The 26,015-nt window shown below is 38.6% G+C and overlaps 1 protein-coding gene and 1 pseudogene across 1 annotated transcript; both read right to left on the reverse strand.

Moving 5' to 3' along the window:
* Nucleotides 1-343: 343 nt before the first annotated feature.
* LOC125249387 lies at nucleotides 344-1,576 on the reverse strand (annotated as a pseudogene).
* Nucleotides 1,577-9,923: 8,347 nt separating this feature from the next.
* On the reverse strand, nucleotides 9,924-11,878 carry LOC125249396 (erythroblast NAD(P)(+)--arginine ADP-ribosyltransferase-like). Its single transcript, XM_048161682.1, has 2 exons — nucleotides 11,149-11,878; nucleotides 9,924-11,070 (listed from the first exon to the last, which is right to left on the reverse strand). The coding sequence occupies exons 1-2, from the start codon at nucleotides 11,197-11,199 to the stop codon at nucleotides 10,312-10,314; spliced, it is 810 nt and encodes a 269-aa protein (XP_048017639.1). The 5' UTR covers nucleotides 11,200-11,878; the 3' UTR covers nucleotides 9,924-10,311.
* Between the last annotated feature and the right edge of the window lie 14,137 nt (nucleotides 11,879-26,015).

Below are 26,015 nucleotides of genomic sequence, written 5' to 3' on the forward strand. Positions count from 1 at the left end.
TCATTCCTCTACTCATCTCTCCGCCTGCATCTGCAAAACATCAAAGGACAGTATCACATTCCCTCATCCATACAAGAACTGCTATATACTCGCTATTTCACCATCTGCTCAACTGTTTCACAAATAAACTTACCAGCATTGCTTTTATTCCTGCCTCCGTGTCTCTGTTATAACAGTTATAGGAACGGCCTATATAAAGTTATATATAAAGTAAATGGGAGAAGCCTGATTATATGGTCCAGTTGTCAAAAATGATGCATGAAAAAAATAATGTAGTTGTAAAAAAAAAAAAAAAAAAAAAAAATACAACAAATTTAAGTGGATTGAAATATTGAGTAAACTGAACAAGCAGCAATAAATATATTTTTCTTAGTGTATTGGGAATATATATTGTATGGTCATTTAGCAGGTAATATGATATTGATGGCAGTTAGATAGCAAGGAACAAAACTGTTAAGTAGTGTAGTGGAAAAGATGTAAGTGAAGAAATGAATTAGAGACATTAAATCAATAAGGCAATTGGGTCACTTAATAAATTACTGAAGTCAAGAGGAAACAACATTTTTATATTAATTTGTGTGTAACTGATGATTAAATCATGTAAATTCAGCAGTTTTCAGTGCAAAACATAGTTTGTTTTTATCCTTTGAATAGAGCACAGTTCTGGTAGCTTACTTTTCCAGAGCTTTTCAAAGTGAACACAGTGTCACACCAGAGATTTTTATGATATTTTCTTGTCCTGACAGCAGTGACTTTAAACTTCTCATATGGAGGAATCAGCACCTCTTTTATGTAAGGATACTGCGAAGTATTTTGTCAGCTCAGCACTTTCACAAGTGTAGATTTCAAAACAAGATTTAGAACCAAAACCTTGAGTTATTTTACGATCAAGAGAGGAGGATGCAAATGAGCCGAATCGAACCTCTTTGTTCAGAACATGCTTATCAAAATTAGCTGTGGTACCACTATAAGTGAAATAGCATTTATTTTGTGTTTTCTTCAGAATCTGTACCGCTTCTGTTAACAGAAAGTGAAGTGAATACCATTTGAATGTCTTGTGTTTGTACTGGTTTTTACCATAACGCGTTTCGTCATTAAACTGACGATAGATATATTTACCAGTGTACACGTGAACAGCGATTAATTGATTTCTTGTTAAGTGATCTTTTGGAAACAATATTTTCACTATTTTGCCAATAATGTTTAAATTTAGGTGAGTTGTTGATTTCCTGCTTCAGATATTTTGTCTTCACCAGTTTTGCCATTTTCTCTCTACAGCCCTCATATTGGTCATCAACTGAATTCAGTTCCATACTCAGTGGAAATATCTGTTCTGCAGCAGCTCTGTGATCCTGCAGCAACAGAAATCATAATGATCAATCATCAGTATTCTTGTCTGTAATATTCATACTAGAACACAAGCTTACCTGTCCTAGAGCAGCTAAAATGAGAAGAAGAGCTTCAATGATCAGCAGCATCTTGATTCAGTCAAATCCCTCAGATGATCTAGTAGATCTAATGAAGAACAGATGTTGAAAGACAACCACAAACACGACAGTGTTTCACAAATTCTAAATCTTACTCTAAATATAATGGAAGGAATATGTACATAGATTTGCACAATTAAACTAGTCTAACTTCTTATATAAAACAGATTTAAATTAATATAACTAGTATTTTATATAACTAGTATACAGATAGCGAAATCTTTGAAATAATCACGTAAAACTGTGATGTTCACTGATGGAAGTGTTATATTGATCTTTTACTTTAACCCCAAACTTACCTGAGAATACTGTTGTGTCTTTTTGTCAGATTCTGAGTTTTCGTTTTGTTATTTTTCAGGAGTTCAAGAGCAGCGACGAGAAGATCAGAAAAGTCAGTTGCTCTCGGCCAGACGACAACGACTCTTCAAAATAAGAGAGGAGCAAGGTGCCTTTTTTATATTGCTGATAATGTGTGTGTTTGTGTGTGTGTGTGTGTGTGTGTGTGTGTGTGTGTGTGTGTGTGTGTGTGTGTTGAGAAACTATAGCTGAAGTGCATATTAGTTTCGACCTGAATTCATGAGATTTCATAATAATTGTATGCAATGGTGAACTTGCATAACCCCATCCCTGAGTTCAGAATAAAAAATGTTTTTGTTTTTTTGTATTAATCGTCTTGTATAATTGCATATGAATTTACAGGGAGAACAATTAGATACATAACATAAATCTGCTAAAAAAAAAAACCCTTTATACATCTCTGTATCTAAAAGGCTAAATAAATACATTTGATCTAGCCTATACTACCTTTTAAAAATTAAAATAAGGGTTTATTTTTTCTTGTTTTGAAAGAAATTAATACTTTTGATTCAGCAATTAATGCTTTAAATTGATCAAAAGTGAAAGTAAAGACATGTTGTTACAAGAGATTTTTATTTCAAATAAATGCTGTTCTTTTGAACTTTCTATTCATAAAAGAATCCTTAAAAATTGAATGACATTTCCCACAAAAAATATGAAGCAGCACAACTGTTTTCAGCTTTGATAATAATAATAAATGTTTCTTGAGCATCAAATCATCATATTAGAATGATTTCTGAAGGATCATGTGACACACTGAAGACTAGAGTAATGATGATGAAAATTCAGCAAATTACAAGACAAAGGAAGATAATTTGACATAGTATCATTCAATCAGCTTTTATGTGAACATGACCTCAGATTGTGAAGTTAAACACGGAAAGGATGCTTGCAAAACATGCAAAGTTGCAGGTCTGAAAGAAGTATATTTTGTAATCTTTCATCAGCACTCATCTGTTTTCAGCAGATAATGATGTTGAAATATGCTTTATTTCCTAAAACTTGACTTTGATGAAGTCTAGGACTATACAAAGATAAACAGCACTTACATTGTCTTCAGAAAATGTAAAATAAAATCTGGATTATATTTTGATTAGAAAACCCTGTGACCGATTCAGAGCTAATAATGTCAATCACACTGTTGTAACCAGTTCACGCCCAACAAGAACCTGCTTAATCTTCTTATGTATTTGAACTATAACTAATAAAGCACATAAAAGTGTTCATTATAAGTGAGATGTCTCTTTATGTTGCTTTGCATAAGAAAAAAGTGATGCTGTTGAAATTAACAGTATCACTGATTCATTTACACAAAATATGAATTGTGAAGCATTTACAGAGCCAAGCACACCAATGATCTGAGCCAATAATGGTAAAAACTGAACAAACTTTGTCCAAACCTTAAGGTAAATAAATAAAAAGTCTGTAAGTTATGTACAGAGGGTGAATCGTGAGTGCTTTGACCAGCAGGTGGTGCTGTAACCACACAACACAAGTAATCACAGCAGGGCTTTACTGACATGACAGAGCTTAGTACATTAAAAGCCATGTTCAAAAAGAAAGAATAAATGTGCCTGTGCTGTACTATCACAGCAGAACCTGTCATGTAGTTGTTATTTGACAATGATGTTCGACTTCGCCAGTCGGAGGTCACTAAAATTAACATTAAAGAGGTGCGTGAACTCGCAAGTACAATGTCAGTAACAGTAATTTTCTCTGGTCCCCTTCCTGTTCGTCAGAGTTGTAATGACTGAGGCAAATCAGACACAATTATTGGTTAGTTAACCAATAGTTTTAAGCTCACTCTGGAGTCTGTCCCCATCCCCCGGGAAGTTTTCAGTTACAAGTTTATTGCGCTGAGGAATGTGGTTGCCGCATGGAGAACAGAGTAGAGACACAGAAAATCTGCATCTTCCCTGCATTTTCCACACAGAACACAGACTCTATGGCATTAATGTATAGACAGACTGTGCTATAAATGATTCCTTCTCAGGAAATGGTATCCATTATTACTGACGTTGTATTGTACTCATTGTATTTACATGTTTGATGATTGTTAAATGTTATGACCTGCACGGTAACTTCAATCATGCCATGTTTAGTGTCTATACGTTCGTAGCGGGAAGATTTAAATGTTTGTGTATGCGGTACATCCATACCTGTGCAACACATCAGTATTAAAAGAATACTTAATAGTTCTGATTCAAGAACTCAGCTTGTTAATCTTTCTGGGTTGTAAAAGCCCTGACAGGAGGGGTATTGCCACCCAGAATTACAACATCTTCATTGGTCCGGTCAACAACTGAGAGGTGTGACTTTGACCAGAGGTTAAAAACCAGCGAACAGTGCCACTCCCTCTCTTCTTCTTCCTTGCTTCTGGACCGAACAAATCTCCTTGCGGGCGGCCTCTCTAGGCCCGGCCGCAAGGCTGGTAGGCCCCTGGCCTACAACACCCAGCCATGTGCTCATCACCCAACAGACTGGCAACAACTTCAGATGATAACTTCAAGAGTTATCCTCAACCTGCAGATCCGACGCTCTTCAGCCTAAAGGCATCTTGCAAGTATCGTACATTTTAATGCTAAACAGCGATTTAGTATTGATTTGTAAAGACTTTACCTTTGCTATTGCTAAAAGAAACTGATGAGTCCTTTCCAGATTGCCTTTGACATTTCATGTAGCTCTAGTAACAGCATCTCTTCCGGTTCAACACTAATTACTCATTCTGACTTGCGTGTGTGTGTGTGTGTGTGTGTGACCCTTTATGTATGTTATGTTATGTGTTTGTTAGTTTAGTTATGTGTTTGTGAGTTAGTTAATAAAGATTGTGCACAATACACGTTTGGTTCTGACTCCGTCTGCTAATGAATTGCCTCTTAAGTGATAGATCCGGACTACGTGAGTAGTACAGTACAATAAGAAATATTATTTTTCCATAACTTGGAAATTGACATTTCTTAGAATTAATAAACAATCAACACTGAGCGTTCACTGGACGAACAGGTTAACTGATTGTAATGTTAATTTTGATGTAGCTACGTCCAGTAATCTGATAACGGATTTGCATCATAATTAATCATAATTAATAATCATAATGAGTTATGAATAATTATTAATATTTCCCCTGAGTTAATTTTCGTCAGAGTGATGAGATAGTTACCAGATTATCATCACTCAATGGCTGGTTGTCTAATGGTGTCCGCAAAATAATATAGTTTCAAACAGTTGGAAAAGTTTTTGGGGCAACCTGACCTGTTAAAAAGAGATGGTATTCATCCCTCCCGGGATGGTGCTGCTCTTCTCTCTAGTAATATGGCTCAGAGCTAAAATTAAGGGGCCCAGGACAGGAAAAAGCAGCAGACAGACTGGCTAACAATTTAGCTGCCTCATTGATGTTCAACAAAGAAACTAAAAATTATCACATAGCTTGGAACCCTGTTGTAAATACAAAAAACTTCCAAACTCATTTAAGGGTAACAATATTAGATCTTGGGTGGCTGAATATTAGATCCCTTTCTTCAAAAGCACTTATTGTAAATGATATTATCACAGACAATAATCTAGATGTGCTATGTTTGACAGAAACCTGGCTAAAACCAGACGATTACATTACTTTAAATGAGTCTAGCCCTCAAGATTATTATTATCGTCACGAACAGCGTCGGGAGGCAAAGGGGGAGGTGTTGCTGTAATTTATAGTAATATCTTCAGTATTACTCAAAAGTCTTTCAAAAACAATTCCTTCGAACTGATGGTGCTTTATGTAACATTATGTAAGTTGACATTTTGGCTTGTTGAATTGTTGAATTGGCCACCAGGGCACCATACAGACTTTATCAAAGAATTTTCTGATTTTCTATCAGAGTTAGTTCTGGCTACAAATAAAGTCCTAATTGTTGGTGATTTTAATATCCATTTAGATAATGAAAACACATTGGCATTTACAGACATTCTAAATTTTTTTGGTGTTAGAGAACACGTGTCAGGACCCACTCATTGTCGTAATCATACTTTAGATCTAATATTGTCACATGGAATCGATATTGATGCCAAGGCTGCAAAACTGCCTTCCTGCCAAAAATATGGTAGAACCATCACTTCTACCACTAAAGATTGCTTTATAAATAATCTTCCTTATCAGTTTAATCTCTTAGCATACCAGATAGCTTAGAAGAACACGATGTTGCAGCAGAAACTATTGACTCTCTCTTTTTCAGCACATTATACTCAGTTGCTTTTTTACGCTCAAAGAACATTAAGGAAATTACTCCAACGCCATGGTACAATGAGCACACTCAGGCCCTAGAGGGAGCTGCCAGAAAAATGGAGTGCAGGTTGAAGAAAACAAAAACTAGAAGTTTTCCGCTTTTCGTGGAGAGAGAGAATGACTGCGTAAGGTCTCAGCTGCTAGATCTGCTTATTTCTCATATCTTTTAGAAGAAAATTGGTATTTATTTGATACAGTGGCTAAATTAACGAAAAATAAAGCTTCAACTTCTGATGTTTCCAAAGAGCACAGCAGTAATGACTTTATGAACTTCTTTACTTGCAAGATTGATAATATTAGAGAAAAAATTATAACCATGTAACCATCTAATACAGTATCGTGTCAGACGCATTGTAGTGTCCCTGAGGAAAAATTCTATTAATTCGCTGCTGTAGGACAGGAAGAATTGTCTAAACTTGTTAAATCATTAAAATCAACAACATATATGTTAGACCCTATACAGACTAAGCTATTGAAAGAGATGCTTCCAGAGGTCGTATATCCTCTTCTTAACCCTTTAACACGTACGATCACACCGGTGTGATCAGTCTTGTCTGGCCCCAGGAGCGTACGATCACACCGGTGTGATTAGAACGTTCAGTGCATCGCGTGATCAAATGCCAAATTCAAATGTGCGTGCGCGCTCTAACTGGTGCTAAACCAGAGACGGACGCGCAGCGCTTTTCATATATTACATATGCAGTGTTTTCAACCAAATAATGTTTATTGTAGATTTCAGACATTTAAATACACACGAGTACTAACAAAACAATATATTTAGAGTTTGTAAAATACACAATGGTGTCTATAGACAGGGGTGCACATAACTTTTTTGGTCTGGTTCTCAAGGGAGTACCTGGAGATGTTGCTTGGTACTCACACTTTACATGACACATCCTAAAAGCTGTCCTAATCACTTTCCTCCTGACTGCTCTCCTCACTATCTTCTTTTCTCTCGAACATGGTAGATGATGATAATGATTTTTTTTTATTTATTTTTTTACTAACATTAATGACAGCAAAGGCTGCTGTCACTTTAAGAAGGAAAGCACGGACCGAATAACTGACACACATCCGGTTTCTTTCTCAACACTTCACTTATGACATAACCGAGAGAATACTTGCCGAGACAGGTATTTTGACATAATTTTGTGTGTATGTTTCCTTTCAAGCGCAAGTAAACGCGAAAGCGGAATTAATTCGGTGTTCGAGCGCTGTCTGACTCTCATCATGCGCGCGTTTCGGGGGGCTGTGCGCACAGATTACAGTTCGCGAGTCCCGATTTTCGCCTCTTCTTCCGCTTTTAAAGTCGTTTGAATGTGTTAATTGGCGAGACAAAACACGTCCAAATTACAAACTTTCACTCTATGATGGTTAAATATAGCAGTTAATCCGCGAATCACATGCGTGCCGAACCGTTGGACCTTATCCGTATGGATCACGGATTAACTGCGATCCGTTGCACACCTAATAATTAAAGAACACACATATTATCATGATTGCTATCTTACCAGAGATGGAGAAAAATCCTACTCCAGTAAGTAAACGTATCCCTGTGAACCGGTACTCAAAAGCGCTTCCCTCCATGTTTTCTGCTACGCATAGTTTATTTTTACCGCGCATGCGTACCTGCGTACCTCTAATGTGCACCCCTGTCTATAGAAGCGGAAATAACAACCCTTTCCATTATAATTAGACGACACGTTTTATTCATATCAGATACACATTGTGAAAGTAACTTTAAAGCTTACTCTATTCTTCCCCAGTTCACCGACTCACTTACTTTCATGTATTTCGGGAGAAGTGGATAAATTCACGGGTTGTAAATCCAACAGATCCGATTCTCTGTGCGGCGCAAACTAACATGGCGGCGCCCATCGCTCATATGGCTCAACTAACATGATCGTTATAAAGGTGTTTAAACTGCAAAACACATCCACTTGCACATATTTGTCAATCGGAATATTAGATATTTCATGCTATAGTCAACAAATTTGTGAATATTTTGAATAACAAAGGAAAAATTAAATGAAAGCAGATTATCATTCATACAGTGCTGCGGTGTGTCACATAACAAGCAATGACGCGTCACCATGGAAACCATAAAGTGATACGTTCTAAATAACGGTCGCTTCAAAAAACTCACGCTGGGGGGTCAGCCAGAATATTTAAAACTTACTTGCGAAAGGGTTAATATCATTAATTCACCTTTATCACTAGGATACGCACCAAAAACTTTTAAGCTGGCTATTATTAAGCCTCTTTGTCGCGTGGGGGGCGTGGTTTAGCAAACGCTGCAGCGGGGGAGAGCGTCAGGAGACGCGTGGTTAATGAGTAGGTTAAACACAAATAACGAACACCTGTCTTTGATTACAGTGATTGGCGTGGAGACAGGATAAAACGCCAGGAGAAGCAGGAGTGTGTGAGAGAGAGAGAGGGACTGTTGACTGAGACACTGGATCCTGGAGAGGAATTTCTGGAGTGAAGCCTGATTTAAAGTTTTGTCTCTATTGTGCGTGTGCACTGTTCTTTATGTTATTGAAGCTCAATAAAAGACTCAGTCAGCAGTCAAAGCTGACCCTTGTCGTCTTCCTTCCCTACGAACTTTGTTCTTTTACTACACTCTTATTAAAAAAACCACAACTTGATCCTAGAGAAAGCACGAGCCTTGACTCATTCAAGCTGACAGATCTGCCACTGAATTGGGTCACTTAAAAATAACTTTATTTCATTGTGTTAAAATTATGTAAAATGTGTTTTCTGACAAAGATTTAAAGGGATAGTTAACCCAAAAATTTAAATTCTGTCATTTACTCACCCTCATGTCATTTCACACTTGTAAGATCTTTGTTCATCTTCGGAACACAAATAGTTTTCATAAAATCCGATGGCTCAGTGTGGCCTGCATTGACAGCAAGAAATTAACACTTTTAATGCCCAGAAAGCTACTAAAGTTGTATTTAAAAGAGTTCATGTGACTCTAGTGGTTCAACCTTAATGTTATGAAGCGACGAGAATACATTTTGTGTGCCAAAACCCCCCAAAATAACCACTTTTTGACAATATCTAGGGATGGGCGATTTCAAATCACTTCTTCATGAAACTTTACAAATCTTTTGTTTCGAATCAGGGACTTGGAGTGCCAATTAGTCATGTGATTTCAGTAAACGAGGCTTCGTTATGTGATAAGTGTTTCGAAATTTCAATGGCACATTGTATGCCCGAGTTACAACAACTTCCTGTTTCATGGCGAAACATTGAATTTTGTCAGGCCTTTTTTGTAGGTATTGGGCTGTTACATGTCTGCCGAATGTCATACCTGTACGTGAAACGTAGCGTGAAGGGCTCTTAACTGAAATTTTGTAGGTGGCGCTATCGAGCCATTCTGCCACACCTAATTCTGAAACCCATTCCAAATTTTCACCACTTCAGACACATGTGCAAAGTTTCATAAGTTTTCGAGCATGTTTAGGCCCTCAAAAATGTGATTCATTTCGAAGAAGAATTTACTGAGCAATTACAATAGGGTCCTCACACCATCAGTGCTTGGGCCCTAATTAGTCCAAATTAACCTTTTTTTCAGATTCAAATGTTTAGATTTGTGAACAAAGGTTTTTTTTTTTTTTTTTTTTTTTTTTTTTCAATTCGTAAACATAATTGAGCCACTGTGAGATCAAAAAAAATAATAATAAAAATTAGTTCAATGAACTTAAAGTGAGAGTAGATTTCCCACACAAATAAAGTTCATTTAAGAACTATGAAGACTAGAATACGTGCATTTGAACAAATAATATTTTTGTTGAACAAGCCTAATCAAATGAATTTCTTAATTATTCACTTAAATGAATCTTTCATTTTCTTCTAGCTAGAAACAACATTTCTAACTGAATGTTAAAGGGATGAACATTTAAGAAGACACTCACCATTGCACAGGTTTTAGCAGCTATTGCTCATTTCATAAAGTGTCATGGTGTTAGTAAAGCCACTCAAAACCAAAACAAAACCACAAGCTTCTCTTCTGCAAAATGAAAACCACAAAAACTCCATCATCACTTTGAGGCCACTGAATTGGGTCACTTAAAATTAACTTTATTTCATTTTGTTGAAATTAAACAAATTGCATTTTCTGGAAAATAATTACTGAACTAAACCAAGAGGAACAAATGTTTGAGCTGATGTATGTGACTATATTATGTAATTTCAAAGCACATTGTTCATTACATATTTTTTTGTTTTGGTCTTGGATGGTTTCTTGAACAGAGCACAGTTCAGGTCACTTCTTGTTCCAGTGCTTTCCAAAACAAACACAGTTTCACACCAGAGATCTTTCTGCTTTTCTTTTGTCCTGACAGCAGTGACTTTAAACTTCTCATATGGAGGAATCAGCACCTCTTTCTCATGGGGAAGCTTAGAATATTTTGTCACATCGGCACCTTCACATGTGTGGATTTCAAAACAAGACACTTTTCCAAAACGTCGTGCTACTTTGCGATCAAGAGAGGAGGATGAAAATGAGCCGAAACGAACTTCTTTGTTCAGAACATCCTCATTAAATCTAACATTTGTACCACGAAAAGTTGAATAGCATTGATTTTGTGTTTGTTTTTTCAGGATATGTATTGCATTTGTTAACAGAAAGTGAAGTGAATACCATTTGTATGTCATTTGTTTGTACTGGTCTTTATCACGACGAGTTTCAGGATTGAAGTACTTATATACAGTAGCATCACTGTACACATAAATGGCGATAAAATAATCATTTTGGGTCTTGACAAACTTTTGCCCTTTTTTCCAAGCCGCTTTAAAATCAGGTACATTTTCGAGTTCATCCTTTAGAAGTTCTGTCTCCACCCATTTTGCCATTTTCTTTCGACAGCCCATATATTGATCATCAACAGAATCCGGTGCCATATCCAGTGGAAATATCTGTCCTTGAACAGAAGCAGCAGCTCTGTGATCCTGCAGCAACAGAAATCATAATGATCAATCATCAGTATTCTTCATGTATGTAATATTCATATTAAAACACAAGCTTACCTGTCCTAGAGCAGCTAAAATGAGAAGAAGAGCTTCAATGATCAGCAGCATCTTGATTCAGTCAAATCCCTCAGATGAAAGTAGATCTAGAGAAGAACAGATATAATGGAAAAGAATGTACATAGATTGGGACAATTAAACTGTTCCTTAACTTCTTACATAATGCAGGTTAAATTCATATAACTAGAATGTTTTTTTGACAGAGCATTTAAAAAAAAAAAAAAAACAATAACTTAAACTTGTGATTATTATAACACTGATGGAAGTTTGATACTGATCTTTTACTTCAACCCCAAACTTACCTGAAAATACTGTTGTCTCTTTTTGTTTCTGATTCTGAGTTTGCTTTTCGTTATTTTTCAGGAGTTCAGGAGCAACACGAAGATCGGAAAAGTCAGTCGCTCTCAGCCAGAAGACAATGACTCTTAAAGGGTTACATTGTCTTCTCTTCCGGGTCTGTTGTCAATCCGCGTTCACGACTCCGCAGTGACGCTGCTTGTGACAGCGGTTGCTGCTGTGTAGGAGCTTCTTCCATCGCTCTTAGTTCTTCATGCGTGTATTCGGGTTCAAATAAATATGGCTGAGCAAAAAAATGCAAGTCATCCTCTGTGTCGAAATCCTTAGACATGTTTGCGAAGGTTGTTCTCTTTACAGCGTGCGTCTCCCTCAGACTGTAAACGAAGCTCGAGCGCACCAGATAACACGTCAGCAGCATCACTGCGGAGTCATGAACCCGGATTGACAACAGACCCGGAAGAGAAGACAATGCTGAATAAAGTCGTAGTTTTTGTTATTTTTGGACCAAAATGTATTTTCGATGCTTCAAAATGTCGCGGATGTCCTAATCGCCAAAAACAACCACGGCGACGTAAAAGTGCATTACCAACGCCGACAGATGAAAGGATTCAATGGAATCAGTTCAATGTAATCAATTCAATGGAAAGGATTCCGGAAGAGAAGACAATGCTGAATAAAGTCGTAGTTTTTGTTATTTTTGGACCAAAATGTATTTTCGATGCTTCAAAAAATTCTAACTGACCCTCTGATGTCACATGGACTACTTTGATGATGTTTTTATTTCCTTTCTGGACATGGACAGTCTACCGTACAAACATTTTCAATGGAGGGACAGAAAGCTCTCGGACTAAATCTAAAATATCTTAAACTGTGTTCTGAAGATGAACGGAGGTCTTACGGGTTTGGAACGACATTCATTAATGAGTTTGGAACGACATTCATTAACAGTCATTAATGACATAATTTTCATTTTTGGGTGAACTAACCCTTTAAGACTAAGAGAAGAGCAAGGTACCTTTTTTATATCACTAATAATGTGTGTGGGTTAATAGTGTGATTGTGATGGCCTATGTGTGGTTTCACACTGGACAAACTTTTTCCTGTCTGCCCAAGATGAATGCCTTTTTTCCAATCTGATCTCGTCATGTGTAATAATGGTACATAATTGTACATTTTTTTAAGAAACAAAATCATCTTTAATCCAAACCTGAATCTAACTCTGGAAAAAAAGGAAAAACTCTCTTCAAAAATTTTCAGATTTGTGCATTAATCAACATATATAAAGTTCTTCCTGTAACCGGTCAAACTCTTCATGAACTCATTCTCAGATAACATAAAAGTGTTTAATATTAGTAAAATGTCTTATTACAATGCTTCACAGACAAAAGTGTTGATTTGAGCATCATATTTCTTTAAACTTGTAAAGACTGATTATCATTCAGAATCAATCAAGCTTTCAAATGCCATTATTATAAAGGAAGAACCTCACCATTTGAAATGCATTGAATGATTATTCACAGTTCGGTCCTGTCTTAATTCTCTGATTTATTTTAATATTAAACATCTCATATGGGGGAATCAGCACTTTTCAGTTACAGGCTTCAAGAAATATTTTATTAGTCACAAGAAACATTTCCAAAACCTTCTGCTTTATGATCAAGATACGAGATACAAATGAGCCCAAAGTAACCTATTTTTTTCAGATTCAAACTTTCAGATTTGTGTTGCCACAAAGTACATTTTCACATTCAGAAACATATTTGAGCCACTGTGCGATCAATATAAAGCTAAAGTAATCGTGATCCATCAAGAAACCCATCAATCGGATAATGCAACACCTGTGAAGGCCTGTGGATTCATGCAAAGTTGCTCTCTGTTTAAGATGAGTCATAATCTTGCGTATTAAATTGTTCAGTGAATTTAATTAGATTGAGGAAAACATTAACACCCATTTACATGTAAGAAGACTAAAATAAGTCCATTTAAACAAATAATATTGTGTTGAAAGAAATCGAACTTCTCAACCATTTACTATAATGAAATTATTGCTTTTTTCATTTTTCTGCTCGCTAGCAACATTATTTCTGACTGAATGTAAAGGGATGAACACTTAAGAAGAGACTCACCATTGCACAGGTTTTAGCAGCTATTGCTCATTTCATAAAGTGTCATGGTGTTAGTAAAGCCACTCACAACAAAACCACAAGCTTCTCTTCTGCACAATGAAAACCACAAAAACTACAACATAACTAAGATGAAAAATATTAACAAATATTTATGTAAAATTTTCATTTCCAAAGTTCATTAAAGCAAATTAAATTCAACAAGAAGCAAAAACTTTTTAGCGTATTGATAATATTGAAATATTGCTGCAAGTTGCATTATGCTTAGAAAGTCATTCAGTTCATATAAGCTATTGCTGACAGTTAGATAGAAAGCATTACAAATGTTCAGTAATGTGATGCAAAAAGAGTTGAGTATAAATAAAAAAAATATATAGACACAATTATAATAATATTAATATTCATACTAGAATAATATTAATATTAGAACACAACCTTACCTGTCATAGAGCAGCTAAAATGAGAAGAAGAGCTTCAATAATCAGCAGCATCTTGATTCAGTCAAATCCTTCAGAGTAGGTGAAAAATGTGCAGATTCTGAAACACCACAAACACAGCAGTGTTTCACTAAATCTATTACTCCAATGGCAATATGTCCCTCAAAACCACCTGATAATACCGTGGTCTATTAATCTTGTTTTCTAGGAGCTCAATGACAAGAGGAAAAAATCAGAAAAGTTAGTCGCTCACAGCCAGACGACAATAACACTTCAAACCAAGAGATGAAGAATGTGGCTTTTTTATATTGCTAAAAATATCTGTGCTTGAGTACTGAAACACAGCAGCTGTGCATCAGCTCATCTGAATTGTTTAACTTTCTATAATGCAACACCTGTGAAGGTCTGGTGTATGTGTGGTTTCACAAAGGACAAACATGTTCCTCTCATGTCAGTACCAGCAGAAATAGGGTTGACACCAGATTATTTTCACCAAAATGTGCATTTTTCTTTCTCCAGATTTCTGCAGGACTCACAAACACATCATTCAGTTCATTCTTATTTATCACCGTTTATGCCGTTCAGCTTTAAAAACACATTTCCCATAATGCTTTGGAAAGAGTAAGAGCTGTGAGGAACAGGGCAGAGAACTTCAATATGTGCGCTGCAGAAATAATTTAATCCCTGTTTAATACTGATCAAAACTTCAGAAAACAGTTAGTTTTATTTTAATTCAAGTCATCATGATTGCATGCTTAGAAGAAAAGAGATGACACCTCCATAGGTTTTAATAGTGTGATAACCAAACTTTGTGGCTTTCTCTGTGCACTTTGGCACTAACACTTACAATGTGGTTTTAACAAGAACCGTGTTGAAGCTTTGTCAGAGTTAAAGTGAAAAAGGATGTGAATCAGTTTTAAGATCCAGAAAGGTGTGTTTCTTAATGTGTTATATATCTGTAAGGAATGAATAATAACTTAAAACAACAGCATTATAAAACAATGATTTAAAAATGTTGACTAGTAGATTAAGTGCACTTCAAGCTATATGGCAACAAATTTTGTATTAGTAAAATGAAAGAAGTGTCCTACATCAGTGGTTCCCAACCACATTCCTGGAGGCCCTCCAACACTGCATGTTTTCCATGTCTCCTTAATTTAAACACGCCTGATTCAGATCATCAGCTCATTAATAGAGACTCCAAGACCTGAAATGGGTGTGTCAGACAAAGGAGAGATACAAAATATGCAGTGTTGGGGGCAGAGGTGTAAAGTAACGAAGTACAAATACTTCGTTACCTTACTTAAGTAGAAATTTCGGGTATCTATACTTTACTGGAGTAATTATTTTTCAGACGACTTTTTACTTCTACTCCTTACATTTTCACGCAATTATCTGTACTTTCTACTCCTTACATTTTAAAAATAGCCTCGTTACTCCTATTTCATTTCGGCTTGTTTTCATTCCGGCTTGAAAAAAAAAAAAAAACTATCCAGATAAATCGTGCCATCTGGATAGAGTGAATTTGATTGTGGTTGGATGAAAATAAACATATACAATTCTGACACCCTATTGGGTTGTACGTGATCCAGCGCACCTGCACGTCACAAATCACGTCAAATCACAAATCACATCACACCCCAGCAAGGACGACAGTGCTGGGGGTCGTTACTCGAAAAAGATTATTTCTTAAAAGTTATTATTTCTCTACTACTGGCTCATTTAGGCTATCAAACGGGCGCTTTCTCTTCGTCCTCTGCAAATTAAGCTAGGTAGTTCGGTAGAGAGATGTTTGAATAAAGTAGCGTATACACCGGTTTTTAAACTTTTTTTTTTAGCGCGACCCTTTTTATTTATGTGACCCATAGTCATATACAACCATGTAGCTAAACAAGCCAAAACTAATTAATATACAACGAAACTGAAGGTAAACCTGCGTTGCTCTCATGGTGTACGTTACCTCTCTCTTTCGGTGGAGTGGAGCAGTGCTCTTGCTGAATGGCACGGATTGCACTATGGACTATTGTTCCTTTTATATGTTTTTTTTTTTTTTTTTTTTAACTGTATTTTATTTTTTATAACGAACAAGCTGCGATGTCACGTTTCCAGTGCTTTGTTGTGTGCGCGTGAGGCGCGGGCGCGATCAAACAGCTGTCTTTGCAGGGGACTTGCCTCATCGTCATGGCAACGGTTCGTGGCCAGGTCAGATTACGTCAGGCCCTGCGTTCCATTCGGAAGGGCTCATCCCTATGCCCTAATCCCTTCAAAGTGTTTACCCTCCAGAGTGAGAGCTTCGAAGGGATGAAGGGTGTAGAGGTCAAAAATACTCCTTTTTTGGAACGGACTTCTGCGTCATCTTAACGAGACAATCAAGGAGGATAGATTGCGCAAGGTGCGCCCTTTGTTTAACGTTAGCTTATTTATTTATTTTTGGTTTATCGCACCATAATGTATATTGTGTCTATGTATTTGAAACATTTGAATGGACTGATAAAGGGAGCTGTAAAGTATTTTTGTTGAAGTACAATGTCGTTTTGACCATAATAATGTACTAAATCTAACTTGTATAAATATTACAGTAGTATAGAAAAATACTATACATACATGTAGCGCCCCCTATGCCCTGAATGTAACCAGGGCAGCGCACCGGGTTCTTAAAGTGTCTCTCGACTATGCACTAATGCTACCCTCCCCCTACTAAGCTAAGAAATGTCACTGTATAATGACTCCAATCAACACAAATAGGTAAGTATAACAAAATTAACCTTTAGATTTATTTATACACAGTAAAATAAAATAAATAAACGTGTAAATATATGTTTAAATGTCAAATGTTCAATAAACTTCAAATTAAACCATACACTTGTCTTCTGTCTTTCTTTTCCTTTGAGGAAAATATGCAATCACTTCAAATAATCAATTATGTTAGATCAACACTTCCTTAATATCTCAAATAAACAAATAACATCAATACAAAATATTCGTTTTAAAACCAATAGTTGAAACAATTATAACTTCTGAGTGGCCACTCACATAGGCGCGCACACACACACCTCACAAGTCCCAACCCCTCCCCGTTGCAGGCCTGGACGTTGCTAGCGATCGTTGGGGCCGTGAAACAACAAATGGCCACTTCACTCTATTGAGCAAATAAAATGAAATAATAGCACCTGAATTCCTATTGACGCAGCATTCGTCTCAGACTCCTCCGAAACTCGAACACGAGCGCTCTCTCTCGCTCTCTCTTTCACATGACGAAGTTGCGCTGATCATGTCCCACGGCGCCAGAGGTATTCTAAATCACTCGGAGATTTAGAATGCTATCTGGGTCTTTGTTGATCCAGCAAAACTCATACATTTAAGCAAGATAAACGTTAATGGCAGTCCAGTGTACCTGAATGTCCGTTTATCCAACGTATTCTCACACTAACGACTGAACTCAACACTACAAAAGAAAACCTGCTTATACTCATGCAGAGTAACGCGCATACACTTTCCTCAATGTCCTTAAACTCTCAGATATGAAGAAATGTAAGTTTCAACAACTCATCCAGCGTTTACATGTACATTTCTTCTCCGCCATCCGAACAACACTCTCATGCGTCCCTCTCTCCTCTTCTCTTCTCCCTCTAGTCCAATCAGAATCGCACTCTCACATGTGAGGGCGGGAACAAATAAAACAACAACCTATCAGCAACAAATAATACTAACTTGCTAGGCAAAAGCACATTTTCGCAAGTGCATTACATACAAACTTTAAGTATCACCGTAATTCTTAAAGAAACAGTGCTTTAAAATGTAGTTCACAACTGAAACACATAATATCACATGTACATAAGCATAAATGATGCACTCCCATCTAATGTATTCCAAATTAACCCTTCTCATGAATTAAATATTATTTACTCAATAATAACTTGTTTATTTTACCTAGCATTAACCCATTCTGTTATTAACCCAACATAATAATAACCCTACCTGGGTTACACTCTCCCCCTACTAAAATACTCATGTCCCCATGAGGTTCCCAACTACAACTGTAGCATAACTTCAGACTTCAGGTTTGGATGCACATTAACACAATGTTCACATGTGGCCATTGGGTGACACCACAATGTATTGCAAGTACTCTTCACCTTAGAAGACTCTTGAATTTTCACTACCATACCCCTATAGACAATTGTTAAGGGTCTATCAGTAGATTTTCCAAGTGCATCATAACTTAGTTTCTGAACTGGTTTTATCATCCTCTTTGGACGATTTCCAACTCTTCCATGTTCTTCTTCTTTTCTAATATTCACCGATTCATTGACTTCTTCATCAGAAACTGAATCTCCCAAGTTCTCAGGCATCTGTGCTGAAACACTCTCCACATCATCATCTGGCAAATCTCCTCCAGTCACTTCCACCTGAGCAGTATCCTTTCGAGACCTAGTAGGGCTCTTCACTTTCTCCCTTTCAGAGGATGGAAAAGACAGTTTTCCAAGGTCTACTGTTTGTTCAACTGGGTAATATGCACAATGACTACTGTCATCGCTGTCAGAAGTTATGTCCACACATTTACAACTTTCTGGGTCCACTCCATGTCTTATTGCTTTTTTCTGTGTTCTCTTCACAGTTTTGGATCTGGTCACCATGTGGCGTGGAACTTCTTCCCTTTCAACAGGTACGTTTATTCTCACTTCTTCTCCAATTGGCAACAAGTGATCCCGGTGCAGAGTTCTCACACCTCCTGTTCCTGTCTTTGGCTTCACCCTGTACACAGGCAGATTCTGCAACTTCTCCAGGACAAGGTAAGGTACTGAGTTCCATCGATCTTGTAACTTTTGTTTCCCAGTTGTTGCAAGATTCTTGACCAGCACACAATCTCCTTTTTCAAGCACTCTAAACTTCACTCTCTGATCATAGTCTTTTGTTCCTTTGCTGTGTCTTCTGCGCATTTTGCAAAGACAACTTCTATGCATGTCTTAAATCCTCTTTCATCCTCTCCACATACATTTGATGATTTGTTCCTCTCTTTCCATCTGCAGGATTTCCAAAGTGCACATCTATCGGGAGGCGAGCTTCTCTTCCAAACATGAGATAGTAAGGAGAGTATCCTGTTACCTCACTTTTAGTACAGTTATATACATGTACTAACTGACTCACACTCTGGCTCCACCTTTCTTTCTTAGCAGTATCCAGCGTACCCAACATGGATAGAAGAGTGCGGTTGAAGCGTTCCGGTTGGGGATCTCCTTGAGGATGGTAGGGTGACGTTCTCGTCTTTCGGATCCCCAGGATTCCAAGTAACTCTTTGATTAGTCTGCTCTCAAAATCACGGCCCTGGTCAGAATGAATTCTGGCAGGCAAACCGTAATGTACGAAGAACTTCTCCACTAAGATCTTTGCAACCGTTAACGCCTTCTGATCTCTTGCAGGGTACGCTTGCGCATAACGGGTAAAGTGGTCAGTCACTACAAGAACATTGGCAACCCCCTTTGAATCTGGTTCAATTGACAGAAAGTCAATGCAAACAAGGTCCATTGGCCCACTACTGGTAATATGATTCAGGTAGGCTGATTTTTGTGGCAGAGTTTTCCTCGCAATACATCTTCCACAATTCTTCACATATTTCTCCACTTCCCTAGTCATATGCGGCCAATAGAATCTGTCTTTACACAATTCAGTGGTTCGCTCAATCCCTAGGTGACCTGACTCATCGTGAAGAGAATTCAAGACCTCCTTTCTGTATTTGTCAGGCAAGACTAACTGCTCTTTCTCTTTTCCAATAGAGTTCTTTGTTACTCTGTACAAGAGATGATGACGAATGGCCAACTTCTTACCCTGTTGCCTCAATAATGTTTCCAAAACATTAGAACTCTTTGAAGCATTGAGAAGTTTCCCTTTCTCCACATCTAGGATCACTGGACCAATGACGGGATCTTGCTCTTGCGCTAACCTCAAATCAGAGTTAGACAATGGAGGTTGAGTGTCTGTACCCAAGTGTATCGGGCAAGCATACAAATCAGGAATACTTTCAGAATCGACACCCAGCTGGTCTACCAATCTGACACTCGTCTCATCCGACAGGTAAGTACTAGTAGCACGTGTACAGATAGCTTTTACTCCCGATCTAGGAATATCTATCCATTCTGTGGTCCGACCAGTATCCAAAGGATAACGTGACAGTACATCAGCATCCGTATTCTGACTACCAGGTTTATACTGGAGGCTGAAATCATAAGTGGCTAAGGCAGCCAACCACCTATGTCCAGTAGCATTGAGCTTTGCACTTGATAGAACATATGTAAGGGGGTTGTTGTCCGTCCTTACTGTGAATTTTGTTCCATACAGGTAGTCATGGAATTTATCAACGACAGCCCATTTCAGAGCCAGGAACTCCAACTGATGAATGGGATATCGTTGCTCAGCTGTACTCAACTTCCTGCTGGCGAATGCAATTGGTCTCAACCCCTCAGGGTACTCCTGATTTAACACAGCACCCAGACCTTGTAAGCTGGCGTCCACATGCAATATATACTGCTTAGATGGATCTGCATACGCTAGTACTGGTGCATGGGTAAGACAATGGATAATGGTATGGAAGGCCTCCGTACACTCCTCAGTCCACCGCTCCCCAAAGGGTTCCAGCTCTTGGTAATATTTGCCTTTAGTTGCCACTTTCTGTTTACTCCTCACTGGCGCATACCCTTTGGTCAGTTCAGTTAATGGCCGTACTATCTTTGAGTAATTCTTAATGAATCTGCGATAGAATCCACAGAATCCAAGAAACGATCTCAATGACTTTAGATCATGAGGTATCTTCCATTCATTTACAGCCTTCACCTTTTCCGGGTCTGGGGTTATGCCCTCTGCAGACACAATATGTCCCACATACTTGACAGCTGGCTGGCAAAATTGACACTTGTCAACAGACACTTTGAGCCCGAACTCTTCCAATCGATCCAGCACTTTCATCAACCTTTCTTCATGCTCCTCTAACGTTCTTCCAAAGACAATTAGATCATCTAGATACACTATAACTTGTAGCAAGTGCATATCTCCAACTGCCCTCTCCATCAACCGTTGAAACGTTGCTGGAGCTCCAGATATTCCTTGCGGCATCCGCTCGAATTGGTAGAATCCAAGAGGACAAATGAATGCCGTCTTTTCCTTATCTTCAGCAGCCATTTCAATTTGATAGTAACCACTCCTTAAGTCCAAGACGGAGAACCACTTGCTCCCCGACAAACAATCCAGAGCGTCTTCTATCCTGGGAGTTGTATATTGATCTGGTACGGTTCTGGAATTCAGAGTTCTATAATCAATGCACATTCTAATAGCACCACTCTTCTTACGAGCTATGACTATGGGTGACGCATAGGGACTCCTTGATTCCTTTATTATACCGGCAGCCAGCAAATCCTTCAGATGACGGCGCACATCATCGATGTCTGCTGGGGCAATACGCCTAGACCTCTCCCTAAAAGGCGTGCAATCATTCAGCCTGATAGTATGAGTCACATCTTTTGCTTTTCCCACATCCCATTCTGATATAGAAAACACATTTCCTCGCTCAGACAGCTTCTTTCTTAATCTTTCCTCCCAATTAGGCGGTATTGGAGAATCGCCAAAGTTAAAGATATTCGGATCTAACTTCCTGACGGTCTGATCCCCATGCGTGACTGTAACAGTGTCAGTATGGAAAACATTTGCCATCACAGTCCCTGGAGGAATGCTTATATCTTTTGCAGTCTCATTGCACACAAGCAATTTGAAGCTATCCACGTCTATATCAGATGAATACAGGACAGACGATGGGACAAATACCCCAGCAGGTAATAGGTTCTCATCAGTGGCTTCCACTAGGAGAATATCTTCTCTCGCCTGTTCCTTGAGTTTGACTTTACACTCAGCATACTTTTCACCCTTCTGAGGTATGGTTAAGGATCCAGGTCCCATCCATTTAACATTTCCTTCCACTGAGTCAGTCACTTGGTCCTTCCATTGCATATGCTGGACACAAGGCATAGAAACAGTTGACTGAATCCTTAGGGAATGTGCAGCATCCGAAACTCCTGACTCCTGGCCAAGTGAAATCAGTCTTCGAAAAAAACTTGCATTGGTTCCAATGATTACAGGAACCTGTTGAGGACCTTGTGGTTCTGGACACACCAATGCTAAGACAGGTACCGTTTCTTTCACTCCAGTAAGTGACTCGGGAAATGACACATCCACTAGAATGTATCCCTTATATGGATAGTTACAGGCACTTAGTCCCCAGATAGACAATCCTGTCAAAGGTTGAATGGGAATCTGTGGTAAGTACTTGGCATGCCACTGGTCAAAAACAATGGTAACTTGAGATCCACTGTCCAGTAAAGCACTGCATGGACATCCATTCAATTCTACTGAAATTGTTGAGACCGGTCCCACTAGACCCATAGGCACACATTCCTTCTCAATGACATCAGTTAGTCCCTTCTTGGAGAAACAATCTGGACCACGAGAAGCAGCAGGATCTTCCTTCGCTCTGTTCCCTTCTGTTTTAGCCCTTCGGAGGGATCTCACCAGTTTTTGTATGACTTTGCCAGTATTCTCTGATGCTCTGCACTTAGTGGCTATATGTCCGTCTTCCCCGCAACGGTAACAGAAAAAATCCTCCTTAGGCTTCATTGGTTTCTCATTATGTCGCGAAGGCATTGCTCTGTAGTCCTGCCTATTTTTAATTTGAACAGGCTTAGCAGTTGAACTGATACTCATCACCTCCAACTGTTTATTCAACTTGTGAATTTGTTTCTTTAACTCTTTCACTTCAGACTCTCCATGAGTATCCACTCTTTGCTTTTCCAGCTTTTCTTTAGGACCTATCCTCATGGATGCGACAGGAACTTTAGCTGAATCATCTCTCATCTTGGCTTTTAGCTCCTGAAGTTCAGCTCGGAGTTGCTTAACTACATCCGATTCCAGATTATCATCAGTCTTCAGATTTATTGATTTAACTGACGTTCCGATTCTACGACGTGCAAGTTCATTCTCTTCAGCTGTCTTTAACTCATTCAATAATTCCAAGAAAGTCGGAGGTTGGTCTTTCCGTTCTCTTAGCCTCAGCTGTAATAACATCAGGTCTGAGTCAAAAGCAGCACCCCTGATTAGCTGTTCAATTCTCGCTTTATCCATCATCTGAGACATCAAACCGCCTTTTTGCACCACCTTTGTCAACGACTTCTCTATTCGTCTCAGGAAGTCAGACAGAGATTCTCTAGGGAATTGTCTCAGTAACCTGAAAGCAAAGTAAAGGTCTTCCCCTGATTCAGAGGTTCCAAATGTATTTTCTAGAGCCTCAATATACTGTGAAGCACTAGCCTCAGGACTTGAAAACCTTACCGCCTTCACAATGTCAAGAGCAGGGCCTTTCAAACTCTCCATTATCCGTCGCCGCTTTTCTCTTTCTGAACACTCGCATTCAGCTGTCATTAATCTGGCCTGTTCCATCCAGTTCTCAAGATTCTCTTCTCCCGACGGGGTGGGAATAGTACCAGAAAACATACGCAATCGCCTATACGCATTAGAGTCTCCAGAGGGCTTTGTTTTTTCCAGAAGGTCCCCAACTGCACGTATAATGGACTCGGGTGAACCAGCACTGGAACTAGATAAATGGAATAAAGATTCCAAGTCAATCATGGATTTTCCTTCCTCATGCAGAAATTTTGCCAATTTCTCAGAAAACCCGGATGCAGGAACATCAACAGATGCTACAATGACCCTCCACGTCTCTTCCCCCTCGGCTCTCTGCAGTTCAGCTGGAATGCGGGTAGGATCTATTACTTCACGGCATTCACACAATATCGACACAGTATCTGGGCTTTGTCCCTTTTTAGAGTCTCTAACTCTCACTCTGCCTACAGCTTTTATAGTTTCGACAGCCTCTTCAATACATGCCACATCAGTTGTTGCAGGTACTCCCATTAACATGATAGCATGGCTTTCCTCAATTACAGCTTCCTTGCACCAGTTTGAAAGTTCAACAGACAAAAGTGAATCACTCTTGAACGCCATTTTGAATCTTGGAAAGAGTAGTCAGTAAGTCCCCTTTATATTCTATTGAACACTTAATCTTAATATTCAGGATTTCAGGGAGAGAATAATGATCCCGGACGAGCCCCCAAATTGTGTAGCGCCCCCTATGCCCTGAATGTAACCAGGGCAGCGCACCGGGTTCTTAAAGTGTCTCTCGACTATGCACTAATGCTACCCTCCCCCTACTAAGCTAAGAAATGTCACTGTATAATGACTCCAATCAACACAAATAGGTAAGTATAACAAAATTAACCTTTAGATTTATTTATACACAGTAAAATAAAATAAATAAACGTGTAAATATATGTTTAAATGTCAAATGTTCAATAAACTTCAAATTAAACCATACACTTGTCTTCTGTCTTTCTTTTCCTTTGAGGAAAATATGCAATCACTTCAAATAATCAATTATGTTAGATCAACACTTCCTTAATATCTCAAATAAACAAATAACATCAATACAAAATATTCGTTTCAAAACCAATAGTTGAAACAATTATAACTTCTGAGTGGCCACTCACATAGGCGCGCACACACACACCTCACAAGTCCCAACCCCTCCCCGTTGCAGGCCTGGACGTTGCTAGCGATCGTTGGGGCCGTGAAACAACAAATGGCCACTTCACTCTATTGAGCAAATAAAATGAAATAATAGCACCTGAATTCCTATTGACGCAGCATTCGTCTCAGACTCCTCCGAAACTCGAACACGAGCGCTCTCTCTCGCTCTCTCTTTCACATGACGAAGTTGCGCTGATCATGTCCCACGGCGCCAGAGGTATTCTAAATCACTCGGAGATTTAGAATGCTATCTGGGTCTTTGTTGATCCAGCAAAACTCATACATTTAAGCAAGATAAACGTTAATGGCAGTCCAGTGTACCTGAATGTCCGTTTATCCAACGTATTCTCACACTAACGACTGAACTCAACACTACAAAAGAAAACCTGCTTATACTCATGCAGAGTAACGCGCATACACTTTCCTCAATGTCCTTAAACTCTCAGATATGAAGAAATGTAAGTTTCAACAACTCATCCAGCGTTTACATGTACATTTCTTCTCCGCCATCCGAACAACACTCTCATGCGTCCCTCTCTCCTCTTCTCTTCTCCCTCTAGTCCAATCAGAATCGCACTCTCACATGTGAGGGCGGGAACAAATAAAACAACAACCTATCAGCAACAAATAATACTAACTTGCTAGGCAAAAGCACATTTTCGCAAGTGCATTACATACAAACTTTAAGTATCACCGTAATTCTTAAAGAAACAGTGCTTTAAAATGTAGTTCACAACTGAAACACATAATATCACATGTACATAAGCATAAATGATGCACTCCCATCTAATGTATTCCAAATTAACCCTTCTCATGAATTAAATATTATTTACTCAATAATAACTTGTTTATTTTACCTAGCATTAACCCATTCTGTTATTAACCCAACATAATAATAACCCTACCTGGGTTACATACATGTATAGGTAAAATCGAACTCCGAGCCTCCTGTACCCATTCTGTGACGACAAACAACTTCACTGTGCAAAGGATCATGGGGGTCCGAAGTGTCCATCAGTTATACCCTTCGAAATCCTTCATTCCGAAGGGCCCTTTAAAGTGGCCAGTTTTGAACACTTCGGTTTGGAACGACCCTTCAATATGGCGGCCATGATTGTTTTCACTCCGAAGTGCCCTTCGGAGGGCGATATATCCCATTTGTAACGCACCGAGAGTTTGTTGCCGTTTGTTGGATGCTCAGACGACCAAACAAACGCCGATTAAACATGTTCAGTCTGGTAAAAACAGACTCCAACCAACGCCAACACCTATCCAACAAACTCCAACAGATGAGTTTGTTGGCGTTTGTCTGTGCGGTGTGAACTGAAACAGCTGAAAACTTTGGCGGGTTGGCGGGTGTTAATGTCAAGCCCTGATTGTTACTAAG

The sequence above is a fragment of the Megalobrama amblycephala genome, linkage group LG1, assembly GCF_018812025.1.
Source record: "Megalobrama amblycephala isolate DHTTF-2021 linkage group LG1, ASM1881202v1, whole genome shotgun sequence".
Lineage (NCBI taxonomy): Eukaryota > Metazoa > Chordata > Actinopteri > Cypriniformes > Xenocyprididae > Megalobrama > Megalobrama amblycephala.